The sequence below is a fragment of the Vulpes vulpes genome, chromosome 13, assembly GCF_048418805.1.
Source record: "Vulpes vulpes isolate BD-2025 chromosome 13, VulVul3, whole genome shotgun sequence".
NCBI classification, from domain to species: Eukaryota; Metazoa; Chordata; class Mammalia; order Carnivora; family Canidae; genus Vulpes; species Vulpes vulpes.
Genome location: NC_132792.1, coordinates 63,348,946 through 63,375,511, shown reverse-complemented (window position 1 = coordinate 63,375,511; position 26,566 = coordinate 63,348,946). Strand labels below are relative to the sequence as shown.

The 26,566-nt window shown below is 41.9% G+C and overlaps 3 protein-coding genes across 8 annotated transcripts in view; 2 read left to right on the top strand and 1 right to left on the bottom strand.

Annotated features, from left to right (window-relative positions):
• The window catches only part of CRH (corticotropin releasing hormone), a 174,570-nt gene extending 160,506 nt beyond the window's left edge, over window positions 1–14,064 (bottom strand). For 2 of the 4 annotated variants that reach the window (XM_072734632.1, XM_072734633.1), the window contains exon 1: window positions 13,501–13,627. The gene's annotated coding sequence lies outside the window, so the exon portion shown is untranslated. Of the gene's footprint in view, window positions 1–13,500 lie in introns of all 4 variants that reach the window. The other 2 variants (XM_072734631.1, XM_072734634.1) reach the window with 2 other exon arrangements.
• On the top strand, window positions 13,742–15,325 carry RRS1 (ribosome biogenesis regulator 1 homolog). The gene has a single exon (XM_026012100.2). The coding sequence runs from the start codon at window positions 13,742–13,744 to the stop codon at window positions 14,837–14,839; it is 1,098 nt and encodes a 365-aa protein (XP_025867885.1). The 3' UTR covers window positions 14,840–15,325.
• Window positions 15,326–16,759: 1,434 nt separating this feature from the next.
• ADHFE1 (alcohol dehydrogenase iron containing 1) overlaps window positions 16,760–26,566 on the top strand; it is a 33,627-nt gene continuing 23,820 nt past the window's right edge. Inside the window, exons 1-7 of one of the 3 annotated variants that reach the window (XM_072734623.1) lie at window positions 16,780–16,858; window positions 19,849–20,018; window positions 23,378–23,415; window positions 25,213–25,259; window positions 25,807–25,860; window positions 26,044–26,198; window positions 26,345–26,541. In XM_072734623.1, the coding sequence (XP_072590724.1) occupies window positions 20,002–20,018; window positions 23,378–23,415; window positions 25,213–25,259; window positions 25,807–25,860; window positions 26,044–26,198; window positions 26,345–26,541 (508 nt within the window). In that variant the 5' untranslated portion in view covers window positions 16,780–16,858; window positions 19,849–20,001. Of the gene's footprint in view, window positions 16,859–19,848; window positions 20,019–23,377; window positions 23,416–25,212; window positions 25,260–25,806; window positions 25,861–26,043; window positions 26,199–26,344; window positions 26,542–26,566 lie in introns of all 3 variants that reach the window. The other 2 variants (XM_072734621.1, XM_072734624.1) reach the window with 2 other exon arrangements.

The following is a 26,566-nucleotide window of genomic DNA, read 5'->3' as shown; positions in this document are numbered from 1 at the left end:
CCTAACCTTTGTACCCAAAATGAACAGAATCCAGGAGGGGAGAGGACAAATGTCACAGAGTCAGAAGGCACTGATCTGATGACACTCTGGCACCATCTTAAGCACCTGATCTTGCCTAGGCTCTGGTGCTGGTGAGAGGAGAGCACAATGGAGGCCCCAGGCCAAAGACAGGGTTTCCTGGGGAAGTCACCCCTCTTCTCTGAAAGTAAACCAGAAGAGGCAGCAGCATCAAATAAGAAAATACTTTTCCTAATTAAACTTATGAACTTAGGACTCTCTTGGCAGGCAGTGAGTTTATAAGTTTTAAATACTTAAGTATTTAAGTTTTTTTTTTTTAATTTCATACTGGTTACTACTAAACAGATCTGAAAGAACTTCATAAGTACTAAAGTATCTTTTCAAACTTTATCCTCCACTTTATTTAGATGGCACTTCATTCAGATCTTGTTTCCTCTTGGGAGGTACTGGATCTTATTCCCAAAATATTGATACATGACTTCCCTTCTTTCTACATACGATAAGTAGGAAGCATATGGCCATGAAGAGCATTGGGACCAGTAAGGGGGTAAGAAAGTGAGAGCAAATACATGTACATTACAATATCTGGGAAGTACTGCCACATTTTTTATATGCCTTCCATAATGCATTTTGTCTTTTCAGTTGGATTAACAATCCCTGCAATACAGGCATCTTGTTGTCTCTCTATGGCACTTGGTATTCCATTGCACTGGACATTCGCTAATTATTTGTTAATTCACAACTGATGCAAACTAGAAAATGTAAAAAAATAAAGATATCCTACCTATCATGTGTCCATTTTCAAGGCTGCAAATAGCATAAAATGCTATCATGAATGTTTCATAGATAAACTGCCATGTGTAGCTTACACATACTGCTAATCTGGGAGTTATAAATCCGGAGAAAAATATAATGTAACAAAATGTTCTCAGCACTTACTTGCTTATAATAAATTGAGGAGTTACAACTTGGAAGGTATCTATAGTGTTTGCTAAATTTTCTGTTATTAAATATATTGTCAAGGGAATAAACCCTTTTGTTGCATAGTGTAAGAAAACAGATTTTTACAAGACGCCAAAAGGAAGGAAAGAGAGACAAAAGGATATTTGGTAAAATATCCTTTGTTAAAATGGCAATTGCCATTTCCCCTTTAATTTTACAGCTGTTAAATGAAAACAGAGACAACAAAAACTAGCTGTCATTAAAAATTTCAAACTATATATTTATACATACAATTATATAATATTGCCTTACTTAGCAATTCTTTTCACAATAGCTATATAAGATAATTCATAGAATTACCTCAAAGAGATCTCTAGCTGCTATAATAAAAATTTAGAAAATAATTTAATTTCTCCACAAGACCATTTTCAATTATTACAAACTAGTTGACTGTGAACCCTAACCTAGCTAACAACATCCTGTGTTTACCAGTGCAATGCTTCAAGCAATGGGACCAGGTGGGGGGGGGGGGGCAAAATAGGTCATTAAGACTCTCTTTCTCTATCTCCGGGAGCCCATAAGAAGCAGAAACAAGAGCTGAGATGCAGCAACATCACCACCATCTTCAGACCAGACAAAGAAGGATACAGCTAGAAGCTATTGGCCAGCCTCTCTCTCTCTCTCTCTCTCTCTCTCTCTCTCTCTCTCTCTGGGTCCTGCCACCTTTACCTTCTCCCTACCCCATGAATGTTCCCCTATTACATCTACTCTGACAACTGCCATCACCCTCCATAGTCTAGGCTCCTATCATTTTTCTCTTGAACTAAGGCAGCGGCCTTCTACCTATCTAGACTCTCTGTCTCCCATCACTTTCCCCTTGACTGCCACTAGAGTGAATTTTCCATCAATCTACAGGCTTAAATTGCTTCATTCCATCAACTCCCTAATGCCTATAGCTCCTGAGGAACAGAAACACTGTCTTTCTCACTCCTATATCCCCCATTGCTAGTGTGGCTTCTGGCATACAGTAAGTTTTCAGTAAATGTTGGTTGAATAAATATAGAAAAAAGTATGACATGCAAAACCCTTAACAATCTGGCCCCATGTGATCTTCACAGCCTCGCTTACTACTATCCCTTCAAATGTTTCAGCAGTTCAGAATTGCTGTTTTCCCAAATACATGATGCATTTTCAAATTTTTGGTCTCTAATAGAGCAGAAATTTAAAAATATTTAAATATTTTAAAATATTTCTCACTCAAATATCAGTGAGAGTAACAGAACATGAGAGACACCTAACTCTGGGAAACGAACAAGGGGTATTGGAAAGGGAAGTGGGCGGGGGGTTGGGGTGACTGGGTGACAGGCACTGAGGGGGGCACTTGAAGGGATGAGCACTGGGTGTTATGCTATACGTTAGCAAATTGAACTCCAATTAAAAAAATAAAAAATAAAATATTTCTCACTCAATTGTAACCTCCTAATTCATGTGGTGACATTCCAACTAATACACATTTAAGTGAATGAATAACAACTCTCACGAAATACCTTGCCTCTATTCCTGCATCTCACTGGCAGGACTACTCTGTCAACACTGTTTCACCAGCCTCCTTCCTGTCTGGATTTTTATTTCACCATTTAATAATCTTAACTAAAATTAGCCATATGATCCTGAGCAAGACTCAGTTTCCTTATTTGTTTTTAAAAATGTCATTGGGAAACAGATTTTGGGATGATGTCAGCCTGGGTCTGTGTTTCTAATGTTACCGTTCTTGTTTCTCCTGCTTTTGAAAAAAGATTTTGGAAATAGAAAAACTAGACCATGTGCTCAAGAAACAGAAGGATAAACCAGCATTTATGAAACACTTGGTGTAAGGAGGAAGAGCAGAAAAAGAGACCAGAAAGGTAGGTTTGAGGTAGATTATGAATATACCCAGGTGTCATGCTTCATCCAGTATCATTTAGCAACCAAAATAAATGGCTTATGGGGGAAGAGAGGTGTGTGTGTGTGTGTGTGTGTGTATGTGCGCGCGCGCCCATGCGTGCATACACACATTAGGTGGCTCACAGACTCACTGTTAAAGACAGAGGCAATCCTAACCTCATCTGTGATATTTAGTTCCCAAGGAAATCAAACAGAGCAGCCACTGGAGCACACACCTTGTTCACAACTCCAGGAGGACTGAGCTATGCAGAGAAACTTGACTTCTCTGACCAAGCTCAATGCTAAGACTGCCTAAGGGAGAACTAGAGCTGGAAGTCACTGAACCTCCCCAGCATTGAGAAGCACAATACTTAGAGATCTCAAACCCTGCTCCACATAGGATTCAGCCCCCTGCCATGGCCTAGCGGATGGGAGAGGGCAAGAAGTTTATGGACCATACCTGAATAGGTGGCTCCTATTGAGACAGATTTAATGGCAGAAGAAATCTAATGAGAACTTTAATAAAAACATAATGACAACTCTTACATACTGTCTTCCAGAGGGGCTCACCAGTTTGCATTTCTACCAACAGTTTCAAAGGGTTCCCCTTTCTCTTCATCCTTGCCAATATCCATTGTTTCTTATGTTGTTATTTTTAGCCCTTCTGACTGGTGTGAGGTGATATCTCATTGCAGTTGTGATTTTTATTTTCCTGACGATGAGCAATACTCAGCATTTTTTCATGTGTCTGTTGCCACCTGGATGTCTGGAAAAATATCTCCCCATTTTTTAACAGGATTATTTGTTTCGGGGTATTGAGTTTTATAAGCTCTTTATGTACTTTAGATACTAATCCTTTATTAGATGTCATTTACAAGTATCTCCTCCCATTCCAAAGGTTGCCTTTTAGTTTTGGTGATTGTTTCCTTCACTGTGCAGAAGCTTTTTATTTTGATGAAGACAACTTCATTTCATTAGTTAAAAAATGAAGACTGTCAGGTGGATTCTAAAAGTCTAGGTATATCTACTCACCATGAAACACCTAAATCATAAAGATATAGAAAAGGGAAATATAAAAGGAAGAAAAATATTCCAGGAAAATACAGAGAACTAAATGAAATTCAAAGTATCATAAATCAAAATGTTGTAAGAAGTAGTAAAAAAGCATTACTTGAAGAGAAAGGCATAGCTTTACATACTCACATATTAAGAATAAAGTGTGAAGACTAAGGAACTTAAGTCAAACTGTAGAAGTTTGAAAAGAATAACAGAATAAAATCTAAGTTGAATGAAGATAATAAAAGCAGAAATTAATAACAGAAAATAAAGATAAAATGGAGAGTATCAATTAAGCTGAAAAATGGATATTTGTAAAAACTTATAAAATAGAAAATCTCTAGTAAGATTATCAAGAAAAAGAATAGACTAAATAATATTAGGAGTGATATGATGGATATAACTTTAAATAAAGAGAATTTTTTAGAGATTTTATTTATTTATTCGTGAGAGACACAGAGAGGAGGCAGAGACACAGGCAAAGGGAGAAGCAGGCTCCATGCAGGGAGCCAGATGTGGGACTCAATCCTAGGACTCCAGGACCACACCCTGGGCCAAAGGCAGGTGCTAAACCGCTAAGCCACCCAGGCGTCCCAAAGAGAATTTTTTAGAGATTATAAAAATTTTATGACAGTAAATTTGTAATGTTAGATATATATGCTACTACAACTGTTTTAAGAAATCAAATGGCTTCATCTTTTAAAATGGAATCAGAACTTTTTTTTTTTTTAAGATTGTATTTATTTATTTGTAAGAGACAGAGACAGAGAGAGAGAGGCAGAGACACAGAGGGAGAAGCAAGCTCCATGCAGGGAGCCCGATATGGGACTCGATCCTGGGACTCGATCCTGGGACTTGATCTTGAGACTCCAGGATCATGCCCTGGGCCAAAGGCAGGCGCCAAACTGCTGAGCCACCCAGGGATCCCCTGGAATCAGAACTTTAAAAACTCTTCACCAAGTTAATACCAAACCTAGGTAATTTGATATAATCAAATAATTTAGATGTTCCAATAATAATCAGATGTTCCAATTCTTTTTTTTTTTAAGATTTTATTTATTTATTCATGAGAGATACAGAGAGAGAGAAAGAGAGAGAAAGAGAGAAAGAGAGAGGCAGAGAAACAGGCAGAGGGAGAAGCAGGCTCCATGCAGGGAGCCCGATGTAGGACTCGATCCCAGGTCTCCAGGATCACACCCCGGGCTGAAGGCGGCTCTAAACCACTAAGCCACCAGGGTTGCCCTTGTTGTTCCAATCTTATACAAACTCCACCAGTGATCATAAAAAGGTATACTCTTCAATTTAGTCAGTGAAGTTACTATATAATATTGATATTCAAGCAAGACAAGGATAGTTCAAAGAAGAAAAATACAGGCCTACATCACCCATGAACATAGATGTAGAAATGTAAACAAAATATTAGCAAACCAAAGTATACCAATATCTATACCAAGTAGTATAGAAAAGATAATACATCATGATCAGACTGTGTTTATCCCAGAATGCAAAATCTATGAAATATATAAATATAATTTACCACACTAACAGATTAAAAGAGAAAAACACTATATGATAATTGTTGGGATTAGACTAAAAATGTTCACATCCTGGTTTACCACTTACTAACTGCAAGACCTTGGTTAAGTTACTTAATCCTTGTGATCATCAGTCTTCTCCACAATAAAATGAAGATACTGGGACACCTCCGTGGCTCAGTGGTTGAGCGTCTACCTTTAGCTCAGGTCATGATCCCGAAGTCTTGAGATCAAGTCCTACATCGGGCTCCCTGTGGGGAGCCTGCTACTCCCTCTGCCTATGTCTCTGCTTCTCTCTGTGTGTCTCTCATGAATAAATAAAATCTTTTAAAAAATAAAATAAAATAAAATGAAGATACCATTAATATCTACCTCCTAGTCCTATGGTGAGAATTTATAAAGATAATCTGTGTCTGATACATTGTACCTGCTCCATCAACACTGGCTATATGCCTTTATTCCTCCTGTTACCATCTACTAGAATAGCAAACCCTGCCCAGGCTAAAAGGCCAACTCCATTTCCTCTTCTTTCATAAAGCTTTTATCATCACTCTCTTTAGCCTTCACTTATCTTCCTCTTCTATACAATACAGTAGTTCTTAACCATGTGAAGGAAGGGTAGAGAGTCACAGATGCCTTAGAAAATCCAATGGAGGGCAGCCCGGGTGGCTCAGCGGTTTAGCGCCGCCTTCAGCCCAGGGCCTGAACCTGGAGACCCGGGATCGAGTCCCACGTCGGGCTCCCTGCATGGAGCCTGCTTCTCCATCTGCCTGTATCTGCCTCTCTCTCTCTCTCTTTCTGTCTCTCATGAATGAATGAATGAATGAATGAATGAATGAATAAATAGAAAATCCAATGGAGGGAAAAAATGATCTATTCACAAAAATGAACATGCATATGCGCATGCATATGCACACATATTTGCATAAAACATCAGGGGATCCCTATCCCTCTGAAGCTCACCCATGGAACCCCAATTAAGAACTCTATCTTCAGGACACCTGCATGGCTCAGCAGTTGAGTGTCTGCCTTTGGCTCAGGGTATGATCCTACAGTCCCAGGATGGAGTCCCACATTGGGCTCCCTGTGTGCAATCTGCTTCTCCCTCTGTCTGTGTCTGCCTCTTGGTGTCTCTCATAAATAAACAAAATCTTTAATAAAAAAAAAAAAAAGAATTCTGTCTTCAAGTGTATGTTTCACCATCATCCACTCTTTCTACCTAAGACCATCTTAAAAGCACAGGATCCTACATGGATCTAGAAGCAGCCTAGAGAAGCTAGTAAAGCTCAATTCATAGATAACATAACAGACACACAAAGGGGTGACATGACTTACCAAAGCCGCATAGAAGTAAGTATAGAATAGCAAAGACAGAGCCAGAACCTGTCTCCTGATTACCTCTCTAAATTTCTTTGCAAACGTGTATTTGAATAATTTATCTCCAACTCACAGAACTCTAAAATTGAGAAATTATATGTTAGCCCATTTTTCAGATGGAGTGATGATCCCTTGGGGAATCTGTCCCCACATAATCAGGCCGGAAATTACCAAAACTTACTTATTCCCATAATGATAGTTACTAAACATACCAGCAACATTATTATATTTTATTCTATTTCACCTTCCTGGTGTTGAAATTCTCTCACTAGCTTTATCTGAAGCGACACCAAACCAGGAAACACAAAACTGCCCCAATTTTACTATGGGAAGGAGTTAACTTTGAAGTTTTTTAAAAAACTTTCTCTACAAAGGTTTCAGTTGATTGTTTCAATCAAAAAACATCATCAGGTCTAGATCTTGGGCCCAGATAGACACAAATAAAGTCAATCCACAATCTTTCATCCTCAGATCTGACTTTATAAATCAAATATTTTATAAATATATCTTCTATCTTCTTCCCTATGAGACATTTTTCCAGTACAGCTAACAAATAGAAAAATGGCTTATATCCTGCTCATTCTCTACCCTACCTTCCAATTCTCAAAGAAGTTTAATGGTAAGCAAAAATAATAATAATAATAACGTAAAAAAAAAAAGAAAAGCATTGTAAGTAACCTACAGAACACAGCCTCCACATTATTAAAAACCTATTCACACTTGTAGTCAATCTCCTAATGCATGCAAAGAGCTGTTTCACTATGTGGAGTCATACAGCCAACCTAGGAAGTGAGATAATGACTCAGGAAGAGGGGGAGGTTTGTAAAATGGGATTTATGGGAAATCACAGGAAAACAATATTGGAATGTTTGAAAAGCACAGGTTTTTAACAAAAGAAAAGAATCTTAGAGATGAATGGTAATGGCCACCCAGTCAAAATCTTTCATTTTCCAGGCGAATAACTGACGCCTGAAACCTAACTGTATCACTTCTAAAATCCACAGGCTTTCCAGAGAAGGGAAACAGGGACTCACAATAAGAAGTCAGTTTGCCCAGCTGAAAATTCATACTATCTCAGATAATGAAGCAAGTAAAATAAATACTGGAAAACGCCAGGAACCTTATTTATACATTCTAAATATTAAGTCCTTCTTAGGCCTTGGGGGAAAGTACACACACCACAACTAACTGGATCCTCTGCATTACCAAGTGGCTCACAGGGACCTAGATGAGACTGCAGTGCACTTCTGGATGCTATCAAGGACACATATCACACCTACTTGCCACAAAAGAGGTTTTTTTCCTCTGCTGTCTTTCTGTAGCAAGGAAAAATATCTCGACAAAGTGTAGACTACAGCATTTCCCCTATACGTGGTCACATTTTTAGAGTTTCTATTCATTGTTTTTAATTTTCATAGATGTAATCTAAAAAATAATAGGGTTAACAATGTTTAGAAATAATTCTGGGTTAAGAGGGACCAAGAATTAATGTTTATTTCACATAACAATAACTTTACTATGTACTCTTGACATTGCTTATGTGGGAAATTTAGCAGAAAAATTTTATTGGCAGATTAATATATGTTCATACATGATCTGTGATTGGAAAGACAAACTGAAATCTCCGTGGCAATGAAGTTGCTTTCAATTCATGCCTCAACAGCCTAATCTAGAGTAAATCTACTCTAAAGTCTTACAAAATTTGGTCTCACTCTATTAATCAAGAAATAGAAAAAAAATTATTAATCAAGAAAAACACAAAAAGATTTCTTGGTCATTGCAATTTTACTTTCATAAGTTAAAATATAATAAAAAAATGGCTTTTTAAATAAATGGATCTAAATTTTGTTACTGGATTCTTTGAGTGCAAATATCCCTAAGATTCTGAAACTTCAGTTTTCCTTTTTAAATCAATCTTTCATTCTTTTTATTGAACATCTTACAAAGGTAAAATTTAAAGCCTAACACCAATCTCATTCCCTTGGGATTTACTGAAGACGTCTTATGAAGGAAAACCATCAGCCAGTGGTGCTCGTATCTTACAGGTGGTGGTAAGATTTTGGGAAATGCAATTTTCTTAGCAAACTGTATATGCCCATTTTTGAAAAACAGAAACCACTGTGTATTTTACAGATAGCAAATCAACTTAAGTCAATTTTAAAATGCTACCAGCATTTTTACTATCCTCAAATACAAAGTCCCCTCTAGGCAAATGTATAATGTTAGGTAGTTATTCTATCTGCTTTTATACTAACTACACAAAATCTTAATAATATAACTTCTATGTTCATTTGTAAAACAAAACAATGGGTTTCTGACTAAAACTGAAGCATATGAATGCACAGATTTTGTCTATGATTAAGAAATTTTCAAAATTAAATCTTCCCTTCAGGTACTTCCAAATTAAAATTATAAATCAGTGAAAATGAACCATGTGGAAATAACGTAAGCATTTTAAGGGCCCTTTTCTGCTATTTTATCAAATTACTAGCACATTGAACTTCCTAGACAAAAATGCTCAAAATAACTATGTTCACAGCAGGATTAAAGATTGAATCATCCCTAACAATTTCCGCTACCAGAAAGGGGCAATTGAGAAACATTCAGAAAGTAAATCTAAGTTAATGCAGCATCAAAAAAAAAAGGGGGGGGGGGGAATACGGGGAATACTTACAAAAATGTCTTACTGAACAAAGTAGTTATGTTTTGAGGGAACGTAAAGGTATTACTTTCACGCCTTTAACCTTCTTGCCCCTGACTGGGGAGAAAAAAAAAAAATCTCTATTAGTTCACTTTTCTTATTGAAATACTTCTCAATAGTTTCTAAAATAATATAATTGTTGACTGTTCTGTCCTATGCCTCATTTTTGCCTTTCTTGAGGAATGTTCTTAAGACTCTAGAAAGGTAACTAAGATAGAAAAATAGGAATGGGGAAGAGATATTTAGAAAACAAGCATAAGGAGCACTATCATACCATGGAATAAAGAGCTATTTGGAGCCAGCTCATGGCCATCCAAGACCAAGAATAACCATTATTTTGTTAGGCAGAGAAGAGAATTTATGAGAAGAGTGATTTTGCCAGATCAATAGAAGATAAATCCTCTGGACTGACCTGAAGAGGCAACATAAGGAAGGGACTGTAAGGATGCTCCCAGAATTGCTCCTTGGGCATCAGTCAGGGCCCTGGTAGGAAACAGGCAGCAGTCAAGCTGGGTAATTTAAGAAAGATCAACAAAGGGAATATTACAAAGATGTGAGTATGGTTTAAGGAAACTCACAGAGAGTAGTGACACAACAACAAGAGCCATGACAACTTGTAGGCCTGCATCAACCAGAGGAGAACTTTAGAGGAGCTGAGAGAGTATGGCTAAATGGAGGGAACTACCTGATTGGAACTACAGCCTTTCAGAGGAACCAGTCAACCCATGGCAATCTGCAGAGGGCAAGGAGCATACATGCCTTCACCTTAAACTCTTTACACTCTCTGAGCTTCTGTCATTGCTTCCTGCTAGCCACATCCAGCTGGAAGCCAAGGGCAGAGAGCAGAGTAGAGAGAAGATCTGGAGAAGTAGATGGAAGAGAATTGGTCTAGGGGTAAGGTAGTGATAGTGGGAATGAGAGAGATACAATACAGACACAAATTTAGCAGAACTTTAAGACTGATTTGGATTTGGAGTTGAGAAAAGTCAAGGATGACATCAGTTTCAAGCCTGAGTAACTAAACTAGAATGATGATAACATCAACTAAGACTGTTTTTACTAATCATTGTATTCCCAATGTCCAGCACAATACCTTGGGTATGAAAGGCCTTCCATAAACTTGTTGAGGAAAAAAAATGTGGATGGATGGGTGGATGACGGAAGAAGTAAATTTTCAGGAAGATGATGTGTAACGTAGTCTTAGACATACTGACTTCAGAGTATTGTGGAAGAGCCCACCAAGTGGTTGGAGATTTGAATCTGCAGCTCTGAAAAGGAAAGGAATAAAAATGTACCTCTAAGAACCATGTGGACAAGTGTGAATGAAATGGCAGAGAAGACAAGCATAAGGAGCACTATCATACCATGGAATAAAGAGCTATTTGGGGCCAGCTCATGGCCCCAATATAAAGAGAAAAACAGAGTCTGATGACCAAACTTAGGATCTGTCTGCATTATGCATCAAAAGAAGGAAGAGAAACCAACAAAGAGAAAAGACAAAGGGGAAAAAAACAACAAAAGATATACAACCATTTCGTGTATTGTTAAAATATATTCACATGTATTTGCACATCTTTGGTAGGCTTTTTCTTGACACTGCAAAATCTTGCCTAACATAAAGATGATAAAAATACAAGCTGGAGACCACCACTCACCTACTTGCCTCACTAAGATTTTTTTCAAGCCACAAATACCAATCTTAATAATTTTGTTCACAATGCAATGAATCTAACAGCCAACATTAATCCTTTTTTTGAATTTAGAAAAGTCTATTTAATAGGTTTATTTGTTCAATCAGGTATTGAATACCTGTTATGTATCCAGAATTATCATTGGCAAAGTGGAAGTAAAAATCAGTCTCCCATCATAAGGAAATTAAAACTGACCTGGACTGAAAAAAACCATTCAGTATAAAACAATTAGAGCTCAAAAAGAGCTGACATATATAATTCAAACCAAATAGCATTTCATACAGTGAGAACTCACCGTTTACCATTTAACACCTGTTAACATTTGTTCTTTGGACACCTGTTGACATTTGCTCTTTTTCTCCCCGAACTCTGAAGATTGACAGAGGAACTAAAATCCTGCAAACGTGACCTTCCTATTAAAAGCCCAAGTGCAAATTTCTCTTAACCTTTCTTTCTTCTCTACTGTTCCACACAATCTCAATAATCTTCACGTCTACTGTCTGGAATATGGCAATCATTCACATGTTTGTTGAAAGAATGAGTGAATGAATCAGAAACTAAGCCAAGTCCAGCACAGCCACATCAATGTCTGTAACACTCTCCTAGGTAAATCACAAAACCTTTTCTTTTAAGGGTCAAGGCTAGGTTCAAGGCAGTTACCTAATATGGCCTTTGGCCTGGCCTTGACCCCACAATACAAGTGGTATTAAAGACTTGGTGCTGAGTGTTAAGACAAAGGCAGAAAAAACCCTGCAAATCCTAGAACACTTTTTGTTTGTTTATAGCAGCTCTATTCGTAACTGCCACCTAAAATACTTTTAGAAAAGGGAAAAAAGGTTGCAGCATACTGTCTGATGCACAAAATGTGCTCACTAAATGCATGATGAGTGAATGAACAAAGGGAAGCTGAGGAAAGATAGTGAGCTACAGAAACCAAACTCAGGGGGGAGGTATGGTAGATGGGCTACGCCTAATGCCCCCTCTAGCTGAAACTCAACACAATCTATTTCCTAAGAGCTATTATGTCCATTTCCATGGGCTAATTTTCCAGCATAACCCTCTCTTTACAACTCCTAACTTCCCATTAAAAAACAAAACCAAACCTGTAAGCCACACAATCAGCACTGTGCCTCCTAAACATGGTGTACATACTCATTACCCAGAGATTTTGTTAAAATGAAGGCTCTGAACCATTGCGCCTGGGTTGAGGCCAGAGACTGCAAGTCCAACAACTTCTCAGGTGATGCTAGGCTGCTGGGCAACAGACTAGGAACCACACATTTTATGTATCAAGAGCCTGAAGACATTGCAGAGAATATGTCAATCGTGTTAAAGCCAGAGTTAAGATCATTCCTGCTCCCACGTTTCCTAGTTGTATAACCTTAAGATAAGTCATTTTCCTTCTCTGAGCCTTCCTTTGCCATCAGTGGAATACCGTGATTAACAATGGCTAACATACCGAGAACTAATGTTTCATATTTTCAGCTCATGAGTTGGGCTTAGGTTAAACAATCTGTCCAAAGCAGGGACTGTAAAACGTGATTCTAGGTCATCTCACCCAAGAACCGGGTGTATGATCACCGTATAACACTGCCTCTTTAGCCTACTCCCAGAGCGATTAGAAGGATTAATAATTGGAATTTCGTTAACATTCGTTGAGCCCTCTTATGTTCCATACCAAGCTCCCTCAGAGACATATTAACTCATTTATCCTTGAAACAGCCCTAAGAGGTAAGTACTATTACCACCACATCTTACAGGTTTTTAAAATAGGCCCAAATACCCGAAGGTCCAACAGCAGGGTTGGAACTCGGGCAGTCTCACTGCAGAGCCCAGCGCTCTTTTGCCACAAGCCTGGAGAGGATGAGATCCCGGGGCTCTGGGCGCACCCCCGCGCCCACTTAGGGCAACCTAATTGCCAGTGCCCGTTCGCCTGGAAAACAAACCAAATCTTCCACAGTTAGCTTTACGTGCAGTTGTGGGACGTGTCTCTCGGCCCACACCTAGGACTCCCCCCACCCCCACCCCCACCCCCCGTGAACGGGTCTGGGCTCGGGCAAAATATAATTTATCTAGTCCCAGAAGCGAAAACATCTCGTGAACTGATTTTACGCTGAAATGGTTAGCAGTCGCTCGCGGAGCCCTCGAACTCGACGTCCAAAATTTGCACCGCCCCTTACGCCGCTGCATCCTGGGAGCCACAGCCCCAGTTAGCCCTGGAAAATGTAGTCCAGACTCCTGGGCCAGCTCCGCCTACCTCCGGGCTCCCGCCGAAGGGCCTCCGGGAATCCCATCTGCTCTCCAACACCGCTCTCTGCCGGCCTTTCCTCGGGTTGCCGGGACTGGGAGCCTGTTCCGGGTGCCCCGGAAGTGAAGCTTTCTCTTCCGGAACGAGCGTCTCGGCGGCCGCACGTGCTTGCGTTGCCGGGGCGAGAGCCGGCGTTGGCAGAGAAGGGCTTTGAAGTGCTTTCCCGGAGCGAGTGAGCCGAGGCCGAGCCATGGAGGGCCCGAGCGTGGAGGAGCTGCTGGCAAAGGCGGAGCGGGACGAGGCAGAGAAGCTGCAGCGCATCACGGTGCACAAGGAGCTGGAGCTGGAGTTCGACCTGGGCAACCTGCTGGCGTCTGACCGGAACCCCCCAGCGGGGCTGCGGCGCGCGGGACCCTCGCCGGAGGCTGAGCTGCAGGCCCTGGCGCGGGACAACACGCAGCTGCTCATCAACCAGCTGTGGCAGCTGCCCACGGAGCGCGTGGAGGAGGCGCTGGTGGCACGCCTGCCGGAGCCCACCACGCGCCTGCCGCGCGAGAAGCCGGTGCCCCGGCCGCGGCCGCTTACACGCTGGCAGCAGTTCGCGCGTCTCAAGGGCATCCGTCCCAAGAAGAAGACCAATCTCGTGTGGGACGAGGTGAGTGGCCAATGGCGACGCCGCTGGGGCTACCAGCGCGCTCGGGATGACACTAAGGAATGGTTGATCGAGGTGCCCGGCGGTGCCGACCCCTTAGAGGACCAGTTCGCCAAGCGGATCCAAGCCAAGAAGGAACGCGTGGCTAAGAATGAGCTGAACCGGCTGCGCAACCTGGCTCGCGCGCACAAGATGCAGCTGCCCAGTGCGGCCGGCATGCACCCTACGGGACACCAGAGTAAGGAGGAATTGGGCCGCGCCATGCAGGTGGCCAAGGTCTCCACCGCCTCTGTGGGGCGTTTCCAGGAGCGCTTGCCCAAGGAGAAGGCGCCCCGCAGCTCCGGCAAGAAGAGGAAGTTTCAGCCCCTTTTCGGGGACTTTGCAGCTGAGAAGAAGAGCCAGTTGGAGATGCTGCGGGTGATGAACAGCAAAAAACCTCAGCTGGACGTGACGAGGGCCACCAATAAACAGATGAGGGAAGAGGACCAAGAGGAGGCTGCAAAGAGGAGGAAAATGAGCCAGAAGGGCAAGAGAAAAGGCGGCCGGCAGGGCCCTGGGGGCCAGAGGAAAGGTGCCCCGCCCAGCCAGGCCGGGAAGAGAAAAGGGGGCTTGGGAGGCAAGATGAACTCTGGGCCGCCTCGTTTGGGTGGCAAGAGGAAAGGAGGGCAACACCAAGGAGGGAAAAGAAGAAAGTAATTTTCACCCTCGGACCCGTCTGTAAACGAAGAACTATACTAAATGTTAAGTTCTAGTTACTGGGTTGGGGGGCCAGTAATGTTGAAAAAGATGTGCTGCCTTCACTGAGCTTGAGGTTGAAGGGATAGGCTGCCCTCCTCCCGCCCCCCAGGATAGTATGTAAATGCTGGACTCTACAAAGTAATGTTTTTCCCACAACCAAGAATTGGCTGGAGATTAAAGGATGTATTTGAGGACCTAAGAATCAAGGAAAGAATTCAGTGGAAACTGGGAATGAGTTCTATTTTTAAAGACGTATTTTTTTTCTTTTTGACTTTGGAAACTGAGGGAAAGTTGGTCGTTTTTCAGACTTATATTTGATTTCTGCATTATTTTTATAACAAAGGAGTGTATCAAAGCAAGGGGGAGGGGACAGAAAGATAACAATTTAAAATGACTTACAAGTAACTTATGAAAGTTATTTAATTAATAAAAGTGTGTATCTAACGTTGCTTTTGACATTTTGGCTTTTGGTAGAAATTCTAAGTAAAGCCAGGGGATACCTGATTAACATTATTTTAATTTGCTTTCTAAAAAATATAAAGCGGGTAATTTATGATTTCAGTGATACCAAAAGAAGTAAGAGTTAGTAATAAGTAACAGATGTAATATTGAAAGTGCTGTACAACTGTCTCTTTGAAAAAGGATTTTATGCTTTTTATTACTGTGAAAACATTTATGGTAAATTATAAATTTGGGCTTCACTAAATAATGATAATCATCCTCATTAATCCAGAAAATACTTAAATCTTTTCAACATTTATGTCCCAATTTTTTTTTTTTTAACTTCAGGTAGGATCTATTTTGAGAAAAGATAAACCCACCAGATCTTTAACTGGAACACTGTTATTTTTTATTCATTTGTCAAACTGACCTTAACTGGTTTAATTAGGAGGTCAAATGTTAATAGCTTTTATGGGCCTCTTTCCCTAATTGATCTTAGTAAATCAGTACCTACTGAAAAGGATTCATAGTACATCTAGAATCCAGGGGAGACTCATGAGCCACTCTACTCTGTTTTTTTGGTCTGATAGTTGATAGGAAATTTAAATTGGGAGTTCACTTTGTCCTTTTTCAGTGTTGCCTCACTTTTATGTCGTCTTTAGAAATTGCTATAGAAGAAAAGATTAATTCAAATTACATATATTACTATAAACACAGATGTTAAATTGATACTATGTTAGGATACTTTGTGATTAAGTTGAAGTTGAACTTTGCCATCATTGATCAGCTTTCCCACTGTGAGGTGGAACACTTGGCCCTGCTAAGCGGTACAGTGTGATCATGAAAAGTTGGTAACTACTGATGAAACCATTTAATGGTACCTTAACTTCATCAAAAGCTACTCTAGAGCACTTAACACATTTTAAGTTCTCAACTGCCCAGGGTGTTTCGTTGTTACTGTTTTGGGAATTTTCTGGGGTTTTTTTTTTTTTTTGTTTTAGACTTTTGATTCAGCAGTTGGACACAGCCCTGGCCCTGTAGAAAATAATCCCTGGGCTTTTTGCAAGGTCCTTATTTATTATTAAAACAGCTTAAATGCAATGTCTTAATAACTTATTTGGAAAATAGGAAGGCAAAGTAGCATTTTAAAGGAACCAGTGGTAAAAGCCCTCGTTTCTCTCCCTTTCCCCTATACCCAACATGTGAAATAAAGGCTTTTAAGTAGAGAGACTTAAGGAAGTACCAAAGATCCTACAGAGCAGTTACCTTTACGGCAATTTCAGAGGTGGATGAGATTTTGGCTCGTGGGAAAAGGGTCCTGATTCAAAGAAGGCTACGGCCAGGGCCGGAGAGTTAGCGGGGGGGGGGCGGGCTCGGCCGAGTGGGCGGGGGCAGCGGGGCGGCGCCGGGATTGGCCGGCGGAGGGGCGGCGGGGCGGGGGCGGAGGGGCGGCTCCTGGAAGGCCGACTGCGCAGCCATGGCTGCGGCCGCCCGCGCCCGGGCCGCGCACTTGCTGAGGCAACTGCAGCGAGCAGCGTGAGTGCGGGGCCCGCGGGCGGGCGGGCGGGGGGCCGGAGGATGCCGCGGTGCCCGCGCAGCCCCGCTGGGTGCGACCCGCCCGGGCCGCACGTGCCCTGCCTTGGGGAAGGGGAGAGCGTTGCGCGTGCCCGCTCCACGTCGGAGCGTGGGGCAGGTGGGGCAGGTGGGGCAGGTGGTAGCGGCGTGCCCCGACCACGCGCAGAGCACCGAGGCCGGTGGTACCGGCTTGTTCTACCGTTAAGGCAGTAAGGCCGGGAGAGGACGGTGCCTGCCTGTCCCGTGCAGTAACAGCCATGGCAGGGCAGTGACCAAGACAGATGCCCGTACCCAATCAAAACATTTGTACTGGGAGTATGTCTTGTGCCAAAAACTATTCTAGGTGCTGGGGATGCAAAGGTGAAAGGCTCTGGAGCAGTTTAAAGTCTAGCAGGTAGTTGGATGAGGGGACAGGGTTTGTGAAATGGGCCTGTGGGGAACGCAGGGGACAGGGAGTGCAGAGAAAGACAGATGTGAGAGATCACCAGGAGCTTCGCTGCCCTGGCATGTGCAAGGAGTCAGGGTATTAAACGTTATTACATATCTGACTCCCCCTCTAGCAATGCAAGGTGTATAGTAGCCACCTGGTAAATACTCGTGGAATGTGCGAATGCCCACGTCAGCCCGGGAAAACATGTAAAATTTTGAGCTACCAAGTAGAGATAAGGTGAAAGAAGGGGGACTAGAGAAGAATTTCTGGTGACTGGGAAGAGCAGCACTGTTGGCAAGAGATGTAGTTCCAGGATCTAAAAGTAATTAAATCCAGACTTACCTTCATCGGAGGTGAGGATGGAGAAGACAGACCCTGAACAAGAATATAGCACTCATTAGGCACTTACTATGTGCCAGGTACTGTCCTACATACTTTACATGTCCTGTAATCCCTACAACAACCCTATGCCATATTGTATTATTATCTTCATATTACAGATTTTAAAAAATAATAAAATCATGAAAAAAAGAAATTTGTCCAGTGTCACACAGCTAAGCAAATGACACAGTCATAATTTGAACCCAGATATTCTAGCTTTACAGTCCCGTTCTTAGTCCTATGCTAAAGAATTTGAATTATGTCCTATAGATGATGGAAAGCTATGGAAGCAATAGCTCTCACTGTGAAACACTAATACTTTGTGATGCCTCATGGAAAAAAAGCTAAATGTCTCCATGGCTAAATAAATGTGTAACTGCTCAAAAGCCTAGTGCTTTTGTTGAATCAGGATGATTAGCACATGAAAGGCTCTGAAAAGTCCTACAAGGTAAAAAAAAAAAAAAAAAAAAAAAAAAAAAAACTTTTTAAAAACTCTGTTCTAAATCTGTGTTATCATAAAGCTTTTTATCTAGCAACAGCATTCATATCCCTTGGAACCAGTGTCCTGTAGAACATGGTTTTGGAATGGTTGAATGACGAGGGTGGCACGATTAGAATTATGTTAGAGCTTTCTGGTGTGGCAGTGTACAGTGGAGAGGAAAGACTAGAAGTAATTGTAATGCTCCAGCTAAAAGATGATGGCTTCAGGTACCAAGGAGAAGCAGCTGGTACAAGGTGTAGATATGAGAAATATTGAAGAGTTCATTAAAATCGGGATTTTCTATCTGATTAGTGAGATGGAAAGAAAGGTTGGAGTTTCTGGGTAAGGTCTCAGGTAAACATTAGGCCCAGTTACCAAGATAGGGACTATGAGAGGGTTAGCTTTAGGAGGAAGATAACTTACCTTAGGAACTTCAAATTGGACATGTCTCAGGTATATCCAGGTGAAGAAGACCATCAACAGGTAATTGACTGTATTTTTCTAGAGCTCAGAAGTGAATTGGAACTCAGCCATGTGTATAGCAGACAATTGAAACTAGGTGTGGAAGCAAATGTCTTCGGAAACTGCAAAGAAGAGAATGAGGTCCCCAAGAACAGCAGTGTTAAAGCAGGAATGGCAAAATGGAGCTTATTTTTTTAATAGGTTATGCATTTAGAAAGTTGGAAATTTCAGATAAAAATCTTGGAAAATTGGGAAATGGCATCATTGGGCCCACATTTCATCTGGAAAGTCTGCCGGGGCTGAAGTGAAGTGGTGGCTGCCTTCTTTGAACAGGGCATGCATTTCAGCTTCCTGAGACACCCTGGCATACAGCCCACCACTCATTCTGCACAAGAGCTACACAGACTGCCAGCAGCTCTGATCTCTCATTTACATTATCTACCAGCCTCCTTAGGCACTTGGATTTGCAAATGATTTGCACTCTGAATGGTGGAAAAGGAGCCAGTATTAAAGAACAGGAACATGGCCAGGAAGGAAGGACTCCACATTCACTGCAGGTTTACAGTGTTCTCATCCCTAGGGTACAGCAAGAAACAAAACATACCTGGTGCTAAGTGTGAAGGTGGGGTAGATGGGGTAGACAATAAGCTAGTAAAATGTAGAGCATATTACATGTTGATAGGTATTAAAAAGAAAGTAAAGGAGAATGGGTTGTTGGAGGAGAGGGTGCAATTTTAGAGAAGATAGCCAGAGAAGACCTATTGGTTAGTTATTGCTGCTGTAACAAATTACCATGAACTTGGTAGCTTAAAACAACATACATTTATTCTGTTAGAGTTCTGAAACTCTAACTCCAGTTTTTCCCAAAATTCGTTTTACTGGACCAAAATCAAGGTGTAAAAAGGCAACACTCCATTCAGAGGCTCTAGAAGAGAATCTGTTACCTTCCTCTTTCCAGCTGCCCTTTTTGCAACCATGGATCATAGCTCCTTTCTGCATTGTCACAGCCAGCAATGTAGCAACTTGCTTTCAGTGGTCATGTCGACCTTCTTTATGTCAAATCTCCTTCCGTCTCTCTCTTATAAGGCTGCTGCTGATTACATTTTTGGTCCACCCAAATAATCCAGGATAATCTTTCCATCTCAAAAAGTCTTTAATCACATCTATAGAGTTCCTTTAGCTTTATAACGTTTGCAGGTTCCAGGTATTAAGACCTGAATATCCTCAGGGTCTCAGCCAACCACACTGAGAAGGCAACTGTTACTGGAAGACCAGTGGAAGGAAGGACTGAGCCACGTGGCTCTCTGGGAAGGTACTTGAAGGCGGAGAACACCAGAATGGTTTCAGAACATGGTGAATGGAACAGAGTGAGTGAGGGCAACATGAGGTCAGAGATGTTGAGGGCCGGGCAGGAGGGGGTGGGTAGGTGGCCAAGGATGAGCCTGAGGTTTTTTTGTCCTAAACAACTGGAAGGATGAAGTTGCCATTAAACTGGGGTAGGGAAGAGGCTTTAAGAGAAGACCAGGGGCTGAATCTTCGGCAGGGAAAATATGAAATACTTAATAGACATTGAGTGGAGACGTCAAGTAGGCAACTGAATCTGAAGTTCAAGCAAGACATCTAAGCCAGAACGATGGCGGTAGAAACCATCAGCATGGAAGGCCTTCAAGGCCATGTGACACGGTGAGGTCACTCAGAGAGTGAGAGTGGAAAGAAAAGAGAAGGATCCACAGGCCGAACCCTGGGACTCTCCAGCATTCAGAGTAAATAGCATGAAAAGAAACTAGGCCAGGAGCAGCCTGGAAGGCAAGGGAAGAAAGTGTTTCCAGAGAGAAGGGAGTGAATAGGATGCCGCTGACAGGTTGGGCAAGATGAGGACTGAACTGAGAACTGAGTGGTTTATTAGCAAGGTGAAGGGCATTAGTGACCTGGTAAGCTGTTAGTGGAGTCATAGCCCAAAGGTCAGTTGGATGGGGTCCCAGAGAGAATGGGAAAAGAGAAATTAGAGCAGGTATAGTCAGCTAAATGAAGCAGGCTAAGATTTAGTGGACAGGAGAGGGGCTGACCTTGGTTGAAAGCTTGGCCAGTTTATCTTGGCCAGTGATACCCGGAGGAAGGCCAGAATCATCAGGCCAGAGCCAGAGGGTAGGGAGATGAGAGCCTTGCTCTAACCCTGGTTTCTTCTGCTTTTCAGGAAGTGTAGAAAATCCCCATCAGTGGTTTCCGGCTATCCTAAGAAGGTGGGGGAGCCCACAATCTGTTCTCCCTACCACAGCTCATGTTCTGTGTCTTGGCAGGAAAAGACACACAACAATACCAATAATACAGTGTGATAATGGTTCTAATGGGGAGGGAGGCATGGTACAGACCACAGAGGGAGAGTGCCTGCCTGGGGCCTCCAGCCTTGCCCAAGGGGAAAGGACACAAATTACCCAGAAGAAGAGGAGGAAACGTGTTCCTGGCAGAGGAAATAACAAGGATAAAGTTCTGGAGGCACAAAAGAGAATGTGTAGCCCATTCAAGGAAAAGAACAAATTTTCCCAGAACTCCAGAGATGGAGCGAGACGAGGGACCAGGCTAGAGAGATTAGCTGGGCTGGTGAGGCAGGGCCAGATCTGAACTTTATCCAAAGAGCCATGGGAGGGGGAAGCAAAGCATCATTGGGAATAAGCCCCTGGCCACTGTGTGGCAATGGTAGAACCAAGAGAAGCTTGTTAGGAACACTGTCATTATCCAGATGAGAGATGACACTGAAACCAGAGATTGGCAAAGGACCCAAGAGAAGTGGATGGATTTGGGTACAGAAATATTGGGGGGGGGGGGGGGGGGCCTGACAGGTGGTTTGCTATAAAGGGTGAGGGGTGAGCCCAGGATAGAACCCAACATTTAAGGAATGAGTGGAGTGGAAAAGGAGCTGGAGAAAGAATAATTAGAAGAAACCCAGGAGAGTAGGGAATCCTGGAAAACAAGGAAAGCATTTCACCGACCCAAGGAGGGGGTGGCCCACAGTGTTCATTGCTAGGAGAATAAGGTGCTTGGTGGGGGATGGGTCTGAGAATAAGGATACAGCAGGAAAGCTGGGACTTGCTGAGACAACAGCCAGATTTCAGGGGACCAAGCAATGCGTGGGAGGCAAGAAAATAGAGCCACCAGACCTAGGCCAGGGGAGGAGACCCAGAGAGGGTGAGCAAGCCAGAGGGGACAAGAGGTTGAGGCTTTGAAGCATCAAACTCTTAAATATGACAAAGATTGAGTGAGGGGGAACACCAGGGAACACAGGAGAGATAGAAGTACTAAGGAGGCAAAAGAGGATGGGATTCAAACCACAAGTAAGAAGTAGAAATGATTAGTTGAGGTGGCCTCAGAACTTTATAAAAATATAAAATAAAAGAATAAAAAAAGGATTTTAATATTATAAAAATATAAAATAAAAGAATAAATATAAAATAAAAGAAACCTTAAAAATATAAAATAAAAGAAAATATAAAATAAAAGAATAAAAGAAGGGTGTAGAAAGCCTGTGTTCCCACAGCCCGAGGTACTGGGAAGTTCTGAGACTGGATGTTTTCATCCCTTTGCCTCCGCTTTCTGGTCCTTGGGGGGTGCAAAGCGGGGAAAATCCTCCAAAGAAAGCCCACCTGCGAAGGACTTGGCCTTGCCTGCTGTTTTCCCTGCAGCCACCTGAGACTGGCTCAGGCCGGCCGGGGTGCTCCCGGGACGCTCCGCACGTGGCGTGCTCAGGCGTGTCCAGCAGGTGGCAGCCTCGACTCGCGGGAGCCTGCACGTCCGCTTAGCCTCGTCGGGTTTTGAGGTCTCGACCACCCTGGAGTTCGACACTTTGCTTCCTTCTCCACTCTACCCCCCAGATGTTCTCGCTCCAGATTTGAAGGGGGTGGGGGTGGGGAGGGGTGGGAGACGGAGGACGGGGCAGTTATGGCCTCACGTATCTACGGGGACCCCTCTGGGACCAGGTCACCTGCAGGAAACAGAAACCTAAAGCCCCGCTGGGAGATTGGAGCGCCCGGCGGACGGCAGGGAGCGGGACTGCGCGGGGACCGAGCCACGGGTGGAGAAGGGACTGGGAACCGCGGAGGGGTGAGGGCCTGGGGAGGGGAGAGTGACGGGCGAGAGCGCACTTGAGGCCCCTGGGGAGCGAGGAGGGGAGCAGCAGGTGGAGGAGCCCGGGGTGGGGGCGCGGGGGCCGGCGGAGAAAGGATGGAGGGCCCAGGTGGGCACCAGCGAGGCCTGCAGGCCCACCGAGGGCTTCTCGGAGGCCCGGGCCAGAGTCAGGCTCAAGAAAATTAAACACCTAGTAGACAATGGGAAAACACAAGTTCCCTGGGTGGAGGGGAAGGGGAAGGCAGGTGCACTGAGTGATTAACCTTGGGTCACTTTGGTCAAAGCTCCTAACCTGGGAAAAGAGCTGGGACCTCATAGGAGCACTGAGACCCCACCTCAAACTACTTTGTATCCCCAGAGGGCTTCTCTCAGCTTCCCGCAGGCATTTATCAAGCACTGAATAATTGAAGAGTTCCTGGAAGAATGACCCTGCGACACTGGAAAGACTCAGAGTGGATTTTTGTCCACGATGATTTCTGGGTTTTCCCATGTAGCGTTTGCCAGTAGCTACTACCTTGATTGCATCTCAAGACTAGAATGCAGTGTGATTACATTAAAGCCTCCTACCTTTTGGTTTTCCGGGTTAACTTTTTTTCCTCTTCCCTAGATGCCAGTGCCCAACTCATTCTCATACTTACTCCCAAGGTAATAATACATTTTGTGTTTTTAAGGTGGCCAAAATTTCCAATCCCTCCATTGGCACTCATAATACTTGGGCAAAGGATAAATCAAGGGATGTGAGAGGAAAGTTGAAATGGTTGCCTTTTCACTTGCAACTGGTAATAGGTAGTTCTAATTATATGATGGTAGCTGAACGTATGCTACTGATTATATGCTTGGCTCAAGTATATATTTAATGCTATGTTTTTCTATTTCAAATAGAATTATTTGCCAAAGCTAAAATTGGTGGCACAGATATGATTTTAAGGTAGTCTGAGTTAAACAGAATTAATCAAGATGAAATCTTTGGGAGGTTTTGATACATCTCAGGAAAGAAAATGGCTAAAGAACAAACCAGAGGCTCCTAGAAGAAAAAAACTTGTATCAGTTAAAAAAAAAAAATAACATTCTATTTCTTAGTAATTAAAAATAATGACAAGTTTGCAGTTCCCACAAACGTCTTAATCCTTCCCAACTCCATTGTCCGCAGAGCAGCGGGAAGCTCATTGTAGCTTCAATGTGTCCTCAGAATGTCACATGAATTACTGACACAAAAACTGATTTCACCCCTCAGAAGGAAAGGTCAAATCTAAACAGCACAGTGAGAATGGAAACGAGAGGGCCTGCCCATACAGGAAACTAAGCAGAACCCTAGAGAAGCCTGTTGGGGAGCAGAACAGATAGAGTGACTGAAGACTTTTTCCTGCCACTGGTGTGGCTCACCATTTAGGACAAGCCAAGGGACCTCCCGTCATTAATGACTGTCTACTAGATGAAAGCATGCTCAGCCTTTTAGGTCCTCATGAACATATGCAGAATTTTGTCTTCAGCTGGTCCTTTCCAATTCTTAGTTGATCTCAACAAAGAATTAGTAGTCTCCTGTTTGGGAGAATACAATTAATAATTTAAAGGAAGATAATCTCACTATTTTCTAGGATTCAATTTATGTCTTTTCCTAAACTTCAGTAGCAAGAATAGAATATTCCTTTAAAGTTGATGAGAATCAAAGAAATTTGAATTTTCGTTAAGGATACCCTTGCCCTTAGAAAGCCAAAAGTAGACTATTGTCTAGTTGTGGTTGCTTGTTCTTTAAAAAAAAAGAAAAAGAAAAAAAATGGTAGTGGAAATTGTTGCTGTAGATTTTTTTTCAATCTCATGACTGACCAGGAGTGATGCAAGTGGAACGACTTGTTCCAATACAACAGGAAATCATTTTTGCCATAACTAGAACCTGATACATTACAAAGAAATATCGTTTGTACAAACTTTTATTAAATTTCACAAAGAAAACTAAGTTTTTGCAGGCTTTAGCTTGAAAAATATAAATATCTTACTGTGATAATTTTTTCCTCCATGGAAAAAAATTTAATGCAAACAACTGATCACAGTTGTTATAAGAACTGTAAGCAAGACTCTAATTAATGAATTTACTAATGGTTGTTCTCCAACAGTAATCCAACTCCAGAGTCTAGAGGGTATGTTTTTTCTAGAGGATTTTTAGACTTCAATTTCAATGAAGAAAATATTTTAAATGGCTTCATTTTCAGACAATCAGCATCAGGTTAGCACTACATTCTCTTAAAATATAGGTTTTAATTTCAAAATTTGACAGGCAACAATGAAACTGGAAAATATATTTTAGGTAAGGCTTTTTCTTTTCTTTTTAGGTAAGGCTCTTTAAGGGAAATGCTTATGTTCACTGCTGAAATACCAATTTACTACCAAATAATATTTTTCCCTTGTTTTTGAGGCTTACTCTGATACAGATTTCTATATTCCTAGCTCCTGGATTTCCACCTTCTGGGAAAACAACAGATTATGCCTTTGAGGTAGATATAGTCAATCCATTCTTTCTTTTATGAGTGACTTGAAAAAATACTATTTTGCTAATGCATTATTATCTCATTTGAAATCTATTAATTGGTGTTCCCTAATCTTATTATTTGATCACTCTATGTAGCAAAGTACCTTGTTAGGGTTATCTTCTGATAACATGAGTAATGGCTAGAATACTGACTTTTGTTCAACCGTCAAAATAGGACAAATTCCCAGTTATACAAATACTCCAATTTATATGTGTTGTATGTTACATCTTCTTTAGTTTTGCAATTAAAACAATCCCAAAAGAGGTCCAAGGAATCTTTTGAACCAAGGATAAGGAGCAATGAATTCTTACGAATTTTTATCACACTGTTATTGTATAATAATTTGTTTAAATCTCTTGTGTCCTCCTAGTTCAGGAGTCATAAATTAAAATGAAGGCCATGCCAAGAAATATCTACTTTATTCTCTATACAATAAAAAAACATTCATTTCATTGATAGGTTTTTAGAAATGAAACACACCCTACACCTAAATCTTTTTTTTTTTTTCCAGATGGCCGTTTCAAATATTAGATATGGAGCGGGAGTTACAAAGGAAGTAGGAATGGCAAGTATTTAAAATTTCCACAGTCTTCCACTATAAATGTTACATATCTTTTAAAACAAGTGCTAATTGACAACAATTGAGTCCTTTGTTTTTAAAAATGTACAGTGTTAAGTCTGCCAGAGAGAGAGTCTATTACGGTTCTCAGTCAATTAAACCTAATTAGAAATTATTTTTGTTATTTAGGACCTACAAAACATGGGTGCTAAAAATGTTTGTTTGATGACAGACAAGAACCTCTCCCAACTCCCTCCTGTACAAATGGTTATGGATTCCTTAGTGAAGAATGGCATAAATTTTGAGGTTTACAATAATGTGAGGGTGGAACCAACTGATAGAAGGTATTATTTTATTGTTGTTATTTACTTTCTGTAGAAGCCAACATGTATCACTGTTGCCTAAAACTTGCTCCATGCCTTGTTTAATTATGTGGCAATTTATTCCTGAAAAAATATGACATAATGGGTTTTATTTTCCCTTCTCCAAGTTTCATGGAAGCTATTGAGTTTGTCAAAAAGAGAGCTTTTGATGCCTATGTTGCTGTTGGTGGTGGCTCCACCATGGACACCTGTAAAGCTGCTAATCTGTATGCATCCAGCCCTCAGTCTGATTTCCTAGATTATGTCAATGCCCCCATTGGGAAAGGAAAGCCTGTGTCTGTGCCTCTTAAGCCTCTGATTGCAGGTAAAGACTGTTGTTTGTCTGTCTT